Source organism: Uranotaenia lowii, chromosome 2 (assembly GCF_029784155.1).
Source record: "Uranotaenia lowii strain MFRU-FL chromosome 2, ASM2978415v1, whole genome shotgun sequence".
Lineage (NCBI taxonomy): Eukaryota > Metazoa > Arthropoda > Insecta > Diptera > Culicidae > Uranotaenia > Uranotaenia lowii.
In genome coordinates, this window is record NC_073692.1 from 179,799,214 (window position 1) to 179,813,335 (window position 14,122).

A 14,122-nucleotide genomic window follows, 5' to 3' on the forward strand; every position below is an offset into this window, starting at 1 on the left:
CATTCAATTGAATGTTCAAACGACCCTATCTCGATAAGGTCGTTTGTACTTATCCCCGATAAATTCAAACGAACGGATCCTTCGGTTGACGTCGCCTTAAAATCAGTAGGCGAACTGTTCGCAAAGCATCGGAATGAACTTAAGAGATGCAGTCATTTGAACCAATCGTGCCACAGCGTCGTTGCGATGCGTTCATTTACAATCAAAAGTCGGCGTGCTATGTTCGCAAGCCGACGCTTCCGAAGATGAAGTTAGTTTGATGTGGTCGGGAAAAAGTCAAACGTTGCTTACAAAATGATGCGATGCTTTGCACCTCTGCTCAAAGGCGCTAATTTAGATCGAAAATTCCCGATTGAAATCGTGAATGTACTCGTATTCATCCTTTGAAAGACTCAACAAAATAAGCAAAACTGAAGTGTTGAGCAACGAATGCATTAAAAGTTTTATCTCTTGTTTTTTGTAAGAATACAATCTTAAATTTTCAATACAATCTTCATGTTTATTTATAGGTACAAGTAAATTTTATTTAATTCCTTCTACCAAAAAAAGAGTACATTTTGTAAAATTTGACAAAAAGAAGAGTACGCTCATTTCTCGATCGAAAAAGAGTACATGTACTCTTAAAAGAGTACGTATGGTATCCCTAGTCTAAGCCGGCTATTTGAACCACGGATACAGGTGCTCTAACAATAACATTGTATTATTTCTCCCAATAAATCACTTGCAAATTCGACATTGAGTCTTTGGTACACAGTTTTCATCTATGGATGAAGCAAACAAAACACCGTATAGGTTGTGAAAAACCTCTGCAACGGATTAATGTGTGAAAACATTACCAATGAGGCCGGTATTTGTTGGGGTTGAATCGTACATGACAATATTCTGATCAATAACGGTCAAATTTTGGTCAATATCAACTTGGCGTATTTCTTTCAATTTTGCATTTAAAAAACCTGAACATCCCTCATTTTGAAGATGTGTGTGTGGAATGTTGCTTCTATTTTGATTTTGGAATTCACTCTTCAGTTGTCAAAATGCCGTCCAAGGAAGAAGAGCAGCGTATCAAAATTTTGCTCGCGCTTCGCGAAAATCCGAGCTACTCGCACGCAAAGCTCGCAAAATCGCTAAAAGTTGCCAAATCAACCGTTACAAATATAATTAAAGTGTTTGGGGAACGTTTGTCGACAGCCAGGAAGTCTGGATCGGGGGGAAATTGAAAACCGGAAGCCGCTGAGACGACAAAGAGAGTTGCCGGTAGTTTCAAGCGGAACCCTAACCTCTCTCTCCGAGATGCCGCAAATAAGCTGGGTATATCGTCTACAACCGTGCATCGAGCCAAAAAACGAGCCGGACTATCGACTTACAAGAAGGTAGTGACTCCAAATCGCGATGATAAACAAAATACGACGGCCAAAGCGCGATCCCGGAGGCTGTACACGACGATGCTGACGAAGTTTGACTGCGTGGTAATGGACGACGAAGCCGACTACAAGCAGCTTCCGGGACAGGAGTTTTATACGGCAAAAGGAAGGGGAAAGGTAGCAGATATTTTCAAGCACATGAAACTGTCAAAGTTCGCGAAGAAATATCTGGTTTGGCAAGCCATCTGTATCTGTGGCTTGAAAAGCAGCATTTTCATAGCTTCCGGGACTGTCAGCCAAGAAATTTACGTGAAAGAGTGTTTGAATAAACGTCTGCTGCCTTTCCTGAATAAACACGGTTGTTCCGTACGGTTTTGGCCGGATTTATCATCTTGCCATTACGGTAAAAAGGTCGTGCCATTAAATCTTGCCATAACGTGCAGGTGGTTCCGAAGGACAAGAACCCTCCCAACACACCAGAGCTCCGCCCAATTGAGAAATACTGGGCTATTGTCAAGCGGAACCTAAAGAAGACCAAAAAAACTGCTAAGGACGATCAGCAGTTCAAGGCAAACTGGCTTTCTGCGGCGAAGAAGGTGGACAAGGTGGCTGTCGAAATCTGATGGCAGGGGAAGAGCGGAAGCCTAACTGAATATTTTTGCTGAATTTTATACTAATTAAACTAGAAAAAAAAAATAATTTGATTTTTTTCAAATAAACAATTTCACCGATTTTCACGCGTTTTCTTTCGACCAAATTTTGACCGTATCACCCTTTAGTCAGTTTTACTCAAGGTCACCAATATATTTTATGCCGGTAACAAGGGTAAAGAATGCTATTTCAAAATAAAAAGAGTTTGAATTCAGTCTTCATTTATTTCATAAATGAATCACAGAGTATGGGAGAATCTAAATCTTTCTCAGGGTTTCTAAAGACGTCAAGCTTGTTTCAACTAATTTCTATACGTTTATGTAAATTACAACCTGTTTATATTTACGTTGTTACCTAAATACCTTGGTAGAGAAAAAAGCAATCTTACCGTAAAATTTTTGGGGTACACTTTGTGCTGCTTGTCCTTATGGGCGTCGTCTATTTCCGTTTTGCTAAGTGTTAGCAACAAATTCCCATCTCCATCTCCTAAAAATAAAATAAAAAATAAAAACAGCTTTAAACATTTCAAATCGGAATCCAAAACCACTTAATACTCACTTTTCGCCATCTTAGCCACGAAGAAGGTATTGAACCAGAAGTGGAACCCTTTCTCCTTCCTGAGGACCGTACTCTTGAGGAACTCGATCTTGACGTCGCCGTTCAGGGGCATGCAGCAGTACAGCTTGGCCACCGTGGCGTCATCGGTCCGCTTGATGTCCACCAGCGAAACCAGGTCGGATCCGTTCACGTGGATCGAACCCTCCCTGATGTTGACCCCGGGCGTCACCCGAATCTCGCAGAGCTACAAGTTATAAAAAAAAATTATAAAATTTGCATTTGAATTTTTTTCAATGACCATTTTCTTACGTATAGTGTCACCGATCGGTACAGTTCATTGCTCTGCAGCAGCGAGGCGTAGTATTCCACGTACCGCCTCTGGGAGGGAATGGTGACGCCCTTGGCGTCATTTGTGCGTTGCTGTGCGTAGTAGTCTAGCGCCTCACCGGCCGTGTTGAACTGCCGGCTGTACATCAGGTAGCAAGAGATCATGGTACCTGGAGGGGAACAAAAATTATTTTTGTTAGTAAGATTTTGATTTCTATAAGAATTTTTCTATAGGAATTTCTGAGTTTTGACAAAATTTGCCCGGATTTATGGTGGCCATTTTAAAATCAAATGCCCGGATTTTGCCGGGTTTTTATATAAAAATTGCCCGGTTTGTCCGGCCCGGTTACGTGCTGAAAAAATTCTGGCAACCTTATGTATAACAGTTCTTGCCGCCAACTAGAATTTGAAAGTTTTATTATGGCGTTTCATTTCATATGGAGCTAGTTTTATAACTGTTTTATTGTGGTCATAAAAAAAATGCTTAGCTTCATGATTCAACTATTCTGAAAACGCTCATAAAGCTTTTTTGAGTTGTTCAGAAAGAGTTCTGAATGCTCTATTAAAACTACCACAATACCTAAACTAAGAAGTTTGTTCCAAGCTTTTTTGTATGTTTTATAAAGGCACGCAGTGCATGATTTAAAAACCTTAATAAAATTAGGAGACAGTTCTTGATCAAGATGTCAAAACAGGACACCCCCATGCGAAAATGTACATATTTGAATTGAAAATCCCATTTTGACACATTTTTGATAAGTCATGTGTGTTGTTTTTGAGTAAAACTGAAAAAAATATGAAAATATTTGAAATTCTTCTGATCACCAAAAATGGTGTCACTAATAAAACTTAATAATAACCAAAAATGGTATGTTATACCTCTACAATATGAGTATTGAGTGAAAGGGCCCAAGAAGGCGGTTTCCGCTTTTCTTTTTCAAAGCTTTAAATGACTAACAATCCATTATATGGGTATTGGGTGAAAGGCTTAACGAGTATAGGTAAATTTCGTTTTACGACGCCATCTTGAAACCAAAGATGGTTTCATCCGTCAACTTGCAAAAGCCGTAAATGACTAAAAATCATATGAAAGCTTCGGAATATGGGTATTAGTTGAAAGAGCTCAATGAATACAAGTCGGATTTCGCTATCTGACACCTGAACATGTTTACTTTTCAAACCTGTATAACGCATACTCAAACATAAACGGATTTAGAGAAAAATGAGAGAGTGTGTTGTATTATGTTTTCTTTTCCTGTTTTTGTCAGTATTTTTCAATTTGTTTTTGTTTGCCCAGTTTTGCTCAAAATGACGTCGAAACCAGAAGCGTTTCGCGAGCGTGTTGTACAGTTCAACATTTTAAATGTAAAAATGTATAGAGTAACACATTTTAAAAGTGAAAATGTGGCAGCTTCCACTGTTTACCATATCCTAAAATCCCCAACAACTACTCGCAAGCGAGGTAGAGGTAGACCGTGCGAAAATTATGGACGCAAAAAGACTTTGTTCTCTTTCTTGTGCCTTCAACAACAAGGATTCACTGACCGAGCAGGATACTGCGAAAAAAATGTATTGTTCTTACCTGTACATTGGCAAGACATTGTTGGAATTAAGTGCCGAAAGAAGACAAGAACCCCAGATTACACTGAGGAACAGATTTAGACTCTTAAGGGGGGGGTAGGGTCTAACGGGTAAAAAAAGACACCATTTTCACGATTTTTTTCTAGAGCCATCGTTCAAACAAATGTATTCAATTTTTTTTTGCATTATACAAAGCATTGTTAAAACAACACTTAGTAATTTTTTCGTAGAAAAATGTTGAAAAATGAGCCGGTGACGGAGCACTTACGAGGATGCCTTTAAGAAAACAGGATTTGCGGTGGACACTGTATCTCAGCACAGAATCATCTGAAGTCAAAAAATCAGAGCAATATATTTTTAATAGATGTTTTTCTAGACCCCAACGTTTTTATTTAACTTAAAAAAAATTTTATGAAATTTTTGTGGCTGTTTGAAGTAAAAACTACGAAAAAATCCGCCATTTTTCACCTGTAAAATCTCCCCAAAGTAAAAAATTTTATATGTAGAAATTTTATATGTAGAAAACATGTTCCAAATTTGAAAAGAATCGTATAAGTAGTTTTCAAATGACGATGTCCACGGACTTTGAAAATGTGCTTTCGAGAAAAACGCGTTTGAAGTTTCTGCTCTTGCTTTCTTGCTGTATTAGATAGGAGGAGATAAAGGCCTATAACTTCTACAGTTTTGCTTCAATTGACTTGAAAATTTGACACAACATTCTTGAAATGTTTTACAATAAGAAAACAAAAAAATAAAAAAATCGATTTTTTGAAAGTGTTAGACCCTACCCCCCCCTTAAATGCCAATGCCGGAGGATAATAAAAAAATATTCCGGATTGTATAATTGTATAATTCAATTAACTTTTTTTTTCGATTATTAGGATATATTGACAGTTTTACACGAACACCACCTTAGCAGGAGGCCTCAGCCCTAACCTCAAACCATGGGAGAACAAAATCAATTTTTGAGAAAGGCGCACGATAAACGCGATTTTGCGGTACTAATATCGACAAATTCGCCCTGTGGAAAAGCGACACACAGAAGCTCGTGTTTTGATTTTTTTGGGTGGTCAGGGCTGCCAAGTGCATTGATATTTGGAAAATCATTATATTTTAAATTGAATTTTTATTGAAAAACGTTTTCATGAGTACTGACAATTTGCAACTTTCCCCTAGATTTCTATTAGAATATGAAATTAAACGCAACATGTATCTGAACTGAATAACAACTGTCTGTATCGCACACTTAAACGATGTAGCGAATTATGTGAAAATGTTATAAATAATCAGAGCATGCAGGCTATTATTTTCATAGTCAACATCAACGTGGCTTTTATTAATTTACTTTTTTTTTTTGTAACAGTGAATGATTTAGCATTCGTTGGAAACAACTCTTTTTACTTTACCGAGCAGTACATGAAAATATATTTCAGATGTTTTAAATTCACCTTGAAAATTCATTAGCAGAAGATGGCTTATCTTCATCAATTTTATTAGAGACGCCCCGTAATGAATTCAAACGATTAGCTGTTGATTGTTAAAAAATTTAATCAATTCAGAAATATTATAATTAGTTTAAAAAAAAACAAATACTGATTTTAGTAACGCGCCTAGCATCACTGGTGAGGCCGTCAGCTCATCAAAGTTTGAGGTTATGGCTGAGGCCAATTTTTCGCCAATACTGGCGCCCGTATATACCCTTATAGTCGTTTTAGAATCCTTATGGCATTCGCGACTTTATCAACGTTTCAGTTGGCGGATCGTTATTGAAAAACTTATCCAGTACAACTGTGTTCGATATTTACTCTTGGACTCGAACTCGTGGACATTGGCTCAGAAGACAACACACTTGCCAACTGAGCTATATCACAAGGCCATGCATTAAACTGTAAATATGATAAATTGAATTACAATTGTATGATTGATTTTAGGCATTCAACTTTATATATATAGTAGATTCAAATTACAAACCTAGTTGACCTCTCACAGTTGACTATAAATATGATAGATTCAACTGTAATAGTATGATTGATTCAACTGTAAATATGATACATTCAACTACAACTGTATGATTGACTTAATGCGGCGAAGTAGTTTTATTGATCATTCCCGATAAGTTATATCTAGTTCCGGACCAAATGTCCAACGTTGCTGTTTTTTTGTGGACATGTTAACCCTGATGCAAGCAGTTAAAAGAATGGGACTGATCGACTGGATTGACCATGTCACGAAATCCACCATCGTCTCGGTTTTGGAGGATCTTCGACTGGCGGCTGCCATCATCATAATTCACGGTATGTCGGAGCACACATCCGCCTTGCAATCCTCGTTTCCCTGTCAGATAAATATTCCTTCAGGTTTTAAATATACAGTTATATTATTTTTTTTAGGATTCAGTTTGTCAGAACATAAAGATGGATAACTAATTGAAAAAATAAATCAAAGCTTCTAAGACCAGCAGAGACTTTTTTTCATAACCTAATTTAAAGGTTCGAAGCCATCCGGAAAAGTACCAACCTATGAAACTTTCGAAACTATAACTATATAAATCAATTGAATCAAATTAAATATAACATTATTATATTATAAAAAAGAATGAATCAACTATAAATATAATTCAATTAACTATTGAGGTATATTAAAATTTCCTATATGTATAGTTCATTCAACCATACAGTTAAAATTGAATCCATAATATTTATGGTTGAATGAAGAATGTCAATCATACATGAGTAGTTTATATTAATCTAGTCTTTCATATTTATAGTTGGATGCACGAAATCAATCATACAACTATAGTTGAACCTATTATATTGTTAGATGCAATAAAGCAACGAGACAAACTATTATGTATAATTGTATAATATATTTTTTTAAGAGGAGAAATGTATAATATATGTGGGACGATTGGCGTACCCCTCGGTGAAACCGAAGAAAAAATTAGTTCTAATCACTACTCTCGACCGATGCGCACGCATCCCGCGTTCGTAAAACAATATTGCTAATAAAGTTAAGTTTCATATTTCTCATCGACTCCTCCCTCTTTTCTTACATGGGGGCTCGGTCCGGGAAGGAGTTTTGAATGCAGAAATCAATCGGTCGACACGTTGATTCCGCGATAAAGTGATTGAAGTTGTTACGAAGAACGGCGAACTACTCCAAAATCAATCGGTCGACACGTTGATTCCGCGAAAAAGTTATTGAAGTTGTTACGAAGAACGGCGAACTACTCCAAAACCAAGATGGCGGAAAAAGTTAACGAGTTGTGTGAATTTTTCACCAAGTTCGGAATAGTGCGCGAATGTGAAAAACGTGGCTTGGCAACGGATGGTTGCAAGAAGGAGATGGCGCAAAGAATCGCTTACCACGACATCGAAACAGCAAACGATGGTCGATTGTGTATCTACGATGGGGTACCGAACGCCGAGCTGCAGGGTGGTCATAACGACGAAGCGAAAGCACCGAACGACGGCAACAGTGTACACGAAGATGAAGCTGACGACCGCGACGCCGAAAGCCACGATAACGACGACCGCAGTGACGACGGCGAGGAACTAAAAGAAGAAGAATTTAGTTTCCATACTGCGAACGGATGCAATCTCACATCTACTACGAGGAGGCGGGTTACGATTGAGCGACGTCAACCGTACTCGTTTCGTGATGTTGAGGATAACATCGAGACCTATGGGGCTGAAGACGGGCAAGATGTGAAAGTGTGGATGGTGCAGTTCGAGGCGATTTCCCGAACCGCACACTGGTACGACGAGCAAAAACTAATCATGTGTCGCAAAAAGTTAACGGGAACCGCACGAAGATTTATGTTTGCGCTACGTGACATCACTACGTTTGCCAAACTAAAAGCTGCGTTGATCAAAGAGCTTTCCCCTTTCATACGCGCGAGTGATATCCATCGTCAGTTAGCCGCGCGAAAGAAAAAATCGGACGAAACCATACGCGATTATATCTACGAAATGCAGCGCATAGCCCAGTCTATCGAACTCGATGAGCCCAGTGTCTGCGAGTACATTGTGGATGGAATTACCGACGACGAATTCCACCGTGCGAAGTTGTACGAGGCGCAGAACATCCGTCAGCTGAAGAAGAAGTTACTAAACTTCGAAAAAGTGCAAAAGAAGATCGTCGCGAAGAAGCCTCACGATGTGTACCCACGAAAGAAGGAGTTACGTGAGATGAAAAAGTTGCCGATGGTGAAGAAAAATTGCTATAATTGTGGTGATACGTCACACATAGCTGAAGATTGTCCGCAGAAGAATGATGGGCCAAAGTGTTTTCGTTGCAATCAGTACGGCCATATGTCGAGAAATTGTGCTAAGTCGGACGAAAAATCGAAATACGAAGGCGTAAAGAAGAGTATCCCGAAAGTGAACACAATGAAGAGTGTTAAAAGCAGGCTTGCAATTTCTCTTACGAGAACCACCCACGTGCTCGGTTTTCGATTCTCTGTAGAGATTCTCTGAAACGCACCGCAGAGATTTTTAGTCGAACCTCTGTAGAGAATCTGTAAATCAACACGACAGAGCTAACACACACTACAGTGAAAAAATGTTTTCACCACGGAGAGCAACAGCGACGGTAGCTGGCTTGGTTTGTAGCGTTTACCAACACATACGAAGCTGAACCACTCGCCCGAAACATTCATCGTTTGTTGATGCTATTATTATGCACACCGTCGTGTTTGTTTTTGTCTTTGCTTTTTGGTGGCTTCAACTAGTCGGTTCTGTGTTTTCACCGGGGTGCTCTACAGTGACAAATCGTCGCACGCTGGAGCTATTGAACTAAGGTGTGTGTGGCTTTCGAAACCGGGGTGCGAATAATGTGTGGAGAGGATCGAAAAATCTCACCCGGGTGATTTGCAACTATCGCACGGGGGTGTTTTTTTCTCCGTTCTCCGTTTTTCTCGGTAGAGAATGGCATCTCTGGTTAAAAGTACCTACCCAAATGTTTTGATCAACATTTGCGGTAACGAAGTGAGCGCAACAGTCGACACAGGAAGCGAGATTTCTCTGATCCGAAAAGATTTCTGGGAAAAGTTGCCGGATCACGACGAGAAGCTTAAGAAATCCGAAATTAAAGTGCGTGGCTACGGGGGAAACGCAAAAGCTGTTTGCGGCAAAGCTTTGCTTGATGTGTCGATTGGGAATCAAAGCTACGAAATGCTGGTGTATATTGTCCCAAAAGAAGCGATTGATATGAAAGTGTTGGCGGAGATGGACTTCTTGTGTGGGGTCAACTATTCCATCAGCTGGCAAGTGCGCGAGTGTATACGACGTTGGACTTGGAAAATTCGTACTTCCATGTGCCGATTGAAGAAGAGAGTCGTAAATACACGTAATTCGTAACAAGTGATGGACAATTCGAGTTTTTACGTGTACCGTTTGGACTGTGTACGAGTGGAAATGCATTTGGACGTTTCATAAACATTGCGATGAAGGATTTGATCAATGACGGAACGATTGTGGCGTTCGTGGACGATATGATCATCCCATCGAAGAGTGGAGAAGAAGGATTACAAAAGTTAACTAAAGTGATGAAAGTTTCCGAAAAGGCAGGACTAAAGTTCAATTGGAAGAAGTGTGTGTTCCTGCAACGACGTGTTGAATATCTTGGATACCAGATTTACGACGACCGAGTGGATCCTTCACCGGCGAAGATCGAAAAAGTGAAACAGTTTTCGATTCCGAAGACGGCGAAGCAGCTCCAAAGATTTTATGGTTTGGCGAGCTACTTCAGAAAGTTTGTACCTTCATTTGCCGATGTTGCACGACCGTCAGGTATGTTGAAAAAAGATAAAAGATTCGAATTTGGAGAAGAAGCGACGACTGCTTTCGGACGCATTAAGGAAATTCTCGCTAGTTTTCCTGTTTTGCGTATATTTTGTCCTGATGCTGAGACTGAAATTCATACCGACGCAAGTAAGCACGCTTTGGTTGGCATTTTGATGCAGCGTGCAGACGACGATGGCAAATTTCATCCTTGCCATTATTACAGTCGATTGACGAGCAACGCAGAGAAGAATTACCATTCTTATGAGCTTGAAACGCTAGCAGTTGTGGACACAATTAAAAAGTTTAGATGCTACCTATTAGGTCTCAAGTTCCGAGTTGTTACGGACTGCCGAGCATTCAAGGATTCCATGACAAAAAAGAAGATGAACGCTCGACTGACGTTGAGCATCGCCCTGAAGAAAAGCTGCCGCACGTTGATGCACTGTCGCGGGCGAATGTTATGGTGATCTCCGATTCCGTTAGCGCCCAAGTTTCCGAAGGTCAGCGCGACGATGAGAGGGCTAAGGAATTTTGACGGCTTTGAGAAGCAACGGCAACTACGAAGGGTACAGTACAAGTAACGGGGTCTTGTACGAAGGAAATGGAGAGAATCGACGGCTGTATGTTCCGGAATCGATGGAATCGACGATAATACGAACGGCTCACGAAAAAGGTCATTTTGGAGTCAAGAAGACGAAGGAACGAATCGAAAAGGACTACTATATTCCCGGAATGGAGGACAAGATTAGACTTTGTATCGCTACGTGTGTTCCATGTATCGTAAGCGAGAAGAAACGTTGAAAGCTAGAAGGAGAACTCAAGCCGATTCCGAAGGGTGACGTGCCGTTGGACACTTTGCATGTGGACCATCTTGGCCCAATGCCATCAACCCGAAAGTCGTTTAACTATATTTTGGAGGTGATTGACGGGTTTACGAAGTTCGTTTGGTTATTTCCGACCAAGTCCACTGGTGCGGAAGAAACGATGAAGAAGCTGCGGATTATTTTCGATACGTTTGGCAATCCCCGAAGAATAATCTCCGATCGTGGTTCAGCGTTTATGTCGGGCGTGTTCAAGAAGTTTTGCGCTGACGAAGGCATCGACTTGCATACGATTGTCACCGGTGTTCCTCGAGGCAATGGACAGGTTGAACGAGTCCATCGTATCATTATTCCGATGTTGACGAAGCTATCAATCGAGAAACCTGAAGCATGGTTCAATTACGTTGCCAGTGTCCAGAAGTATTTGAACAGCAGTTGGCAGCGCGCGATTCGGACAACTCCGTGCGAACTGTTGATTGGCGTCAAGATGCGAACGAAAGATGACGAAGTGCTGAAGGAAATTCTGGAGAAAGAGCTTCAAGAAGAATTCCAGCAATCAAGAAACGAAGCACGACAGCTAGCTCACCAGAACATCCAACGAATCCAAGAAGAAAACAGAAAGTATCTCTACGTAATCGTCGTAAGTAATCTACGACGAAAGCCATCGCAGCCATACAAACTTGGCGATCTTATGGCTATCCCGAAGACGCAGTTTGGAGTTGGTCAGAGGGTCAAACCGAAATATTTTGGACCTTACGAAATCATAACAGTGATGCCGAACGATCGTTACGAAGTGCGCAAGTTGGACGCCGAAGCAGAAGGGCCAAATAGGACGACGACATCCGGAGACTACCTCAAGCCGTGAACACTTCCGAGGCGGAAGTGAAGTCAGGAAAGGCCGTGTGGGACGATTGGCGTACCCCTCGGTGAAACCGAAAAAAAATTAGTTCTAATCACTACTCTCGACCGATGCACACGCATCCCGCGTTCATAAAACAATATTGCTAATAAAGTTAAGTTTTATATTTCTCATCGACTGCTCCCTCTTTTCTTACATATATTATTGTATAATTGAAGAGACAAGAACTGCAAACAATTGATCGGTAGAATCAAGAGATGTATTCACAAAGTTGGCTAGATGGCTGTACAACGCTTCTGTTTATTTTAAAATTGCCTCAAATAGCGAAATGCGACTTCTTCTAGTTTAGCTTTTTCACCCAATACCCATATTGTGGGGGTTTCATGCGATTTTAAATCCTTTAGAACATTTTAAAATGAAGCGAAAGCCGCCATCTTGGATTTCAAGATCAACCACTCTCTTATTTATTTCATTTAAAAAGTCTGTTCTCATAATTAAAAACTCAGAAATGAGGAACTCACTCATCCTACGCGTGTAATTGGTTGGCTTGCGAGAGAAACGTCAAATTTATTATCTTATCTTATAAAACCGCTATAAAACTTATAAGCCATTTATCCGACCATAATAAAGCTATTGAGCAATGAATTGACTAACGCCATGTTGGTTGCAAAATTGAAGTGCACAAAATGCATGTTTTATAACAGCTTTATAAAAGCTTTGGTGACCAACATTTTACAGCAAAATGATTTATTCGAAATTAAAAAAAAGACCATGCTGACGTTTCTACAATAGAGCTAAATAGCCAGATTTTAGCTCTATTACAGTTCTGATGATTCAGGGAATGCGCTTTTAAGGGAATGCGGAAATTTAAGTGAAAAAGTGTCTTCAAAAACGAATGCTGCCTTTCTTGGAAAAACATGACTTGTCAGGTGTGTTTTGGCCGGATTTGGCATCCTGCCTTTATGCAAAAAGGCCATAAAGAATCTTGACTGAGTATTTCTTCAGTCTTTTCTACATATTGAACTTTTAAAAAAATATAGTTTGATTTTTTTAACAAACAAATAATCGTTTTACACGCAATTTAGTTTGACCACTTCTTGATCCTAACACCCTTACTGTCTCTAGCATATGATTAACTTTAACTATAAAAACGGCATATAATGCATGCACATTCAAGCTTAATTGAACGAAATGTTCTAGCCACGCAGGATCATAAAACTGGAAGTAAAATATTCATGCAATGAAATTATTTTAACAGCACCTTCAAACAATGTGACAATTCTAGAGCTGCCATAATTTCTAATACAAAAGTTACCGCGCGTCGCCACCTTCAAGTATAAAGGGTCCCTCGGGTGTGGTTTAACACTCCACATTTAATGTGGCAATAATAATGCCGGACCCGGAACTCCTCGAAATTTTCGAGTTCAACTAATGGATGCTAACTGTGCCGTATCGTTTCATTCCGTTCGGTTGAAGCGGCCGTATGTTGTTGGTTGGGTGTGCGCACAGGAATGCCAGACGACGCCCTGGCTGTGATAATAAAATTTGTCTGTCAATTTGCTAAAACAGTTAGCCATCAACACTCGGAAAGTGCTCCCCGGAGGTGTTGGCTGATATGTGAACCGTAATGTGCTGCTACTGCTGCTGACCAGGAAAAGCCAGTCAAATCAAGGGAGGCAGAAGCACTCACACCTTACTCATACCCAACGTACACACATCGACAAACAACACCTGCCGGCTGGCTGTCCGGAAAATTCGAGTGGAAAATTCCGCTTCGCTTCCATCAATTTGCATTCCTTTGCGCCATCATTGGGTTGAGTTGAGTTTCTATTTTCGGCAAGGTAATCCTTCACAGTTCGGTCCAGAAACGGCTGCACCTGCGGATCAACCTACCGATTAACCAAAAATGGAAGGAATTCAATTACGTAGATTGACGTCCGAACAGACAGACAGCAAGACATACAGGGTGGTGCAACGTGAAAATCAAAACCGGAAGTCAGTCATAAAGATTGAGCGTCTTTCTGTCTTCTCCCCGATGCTGTAATCTTCACTTTTCATGTGTTTGCCTATATTTACGATGAACGAAATTCGCAAACGAACCGGGCAGCCTCCGATAGTTTGCATTGTGAGATAACAGCCTCCTGTGTCTGATGTTTGTGTCTCCGGTGAAATTCGTCA

At 40.3% G+C, this 14,122-nt stretch overlaps 1 protein-coding gene across 9 annotated transcripts in view; it reads right to left on the reverse strand.

Annotated features, from left to right (window-relative positions):
• Positions 1-14,122, reverse strand: part of LOC129744846 (phosphatidylinositol 3,4,5-trisphosphate 3-phosphatase and dual-specificity protein phosphatase PTEN) — a 231,443-nt gene that overhangs the window by 47,730 nt on the left and 169,591 nt on the right. For all 9 annotated transcript variants that reach the window (XM_055737584.1, XM_055737583.1, XM_055737582.1 and 6 more), the window contains 3 exons: positions 2,880-3,067; positions 2,571-2,814; positions 2,401-2,498 (listed from right to left, as the gene is read on the reverse strand). In XM_055737584.1, coding sequence (XP_055593559.1) covers positions 2,401-2,498; positions 2,571-2,814; positions 2,880-3,067 — 530 coding nt within the window. The remainder of the gene's footprint in view (positions 1-2,400; positions 2,499-2,570; positions 2,815-2,879; positions 3,068-14,122) is intronic.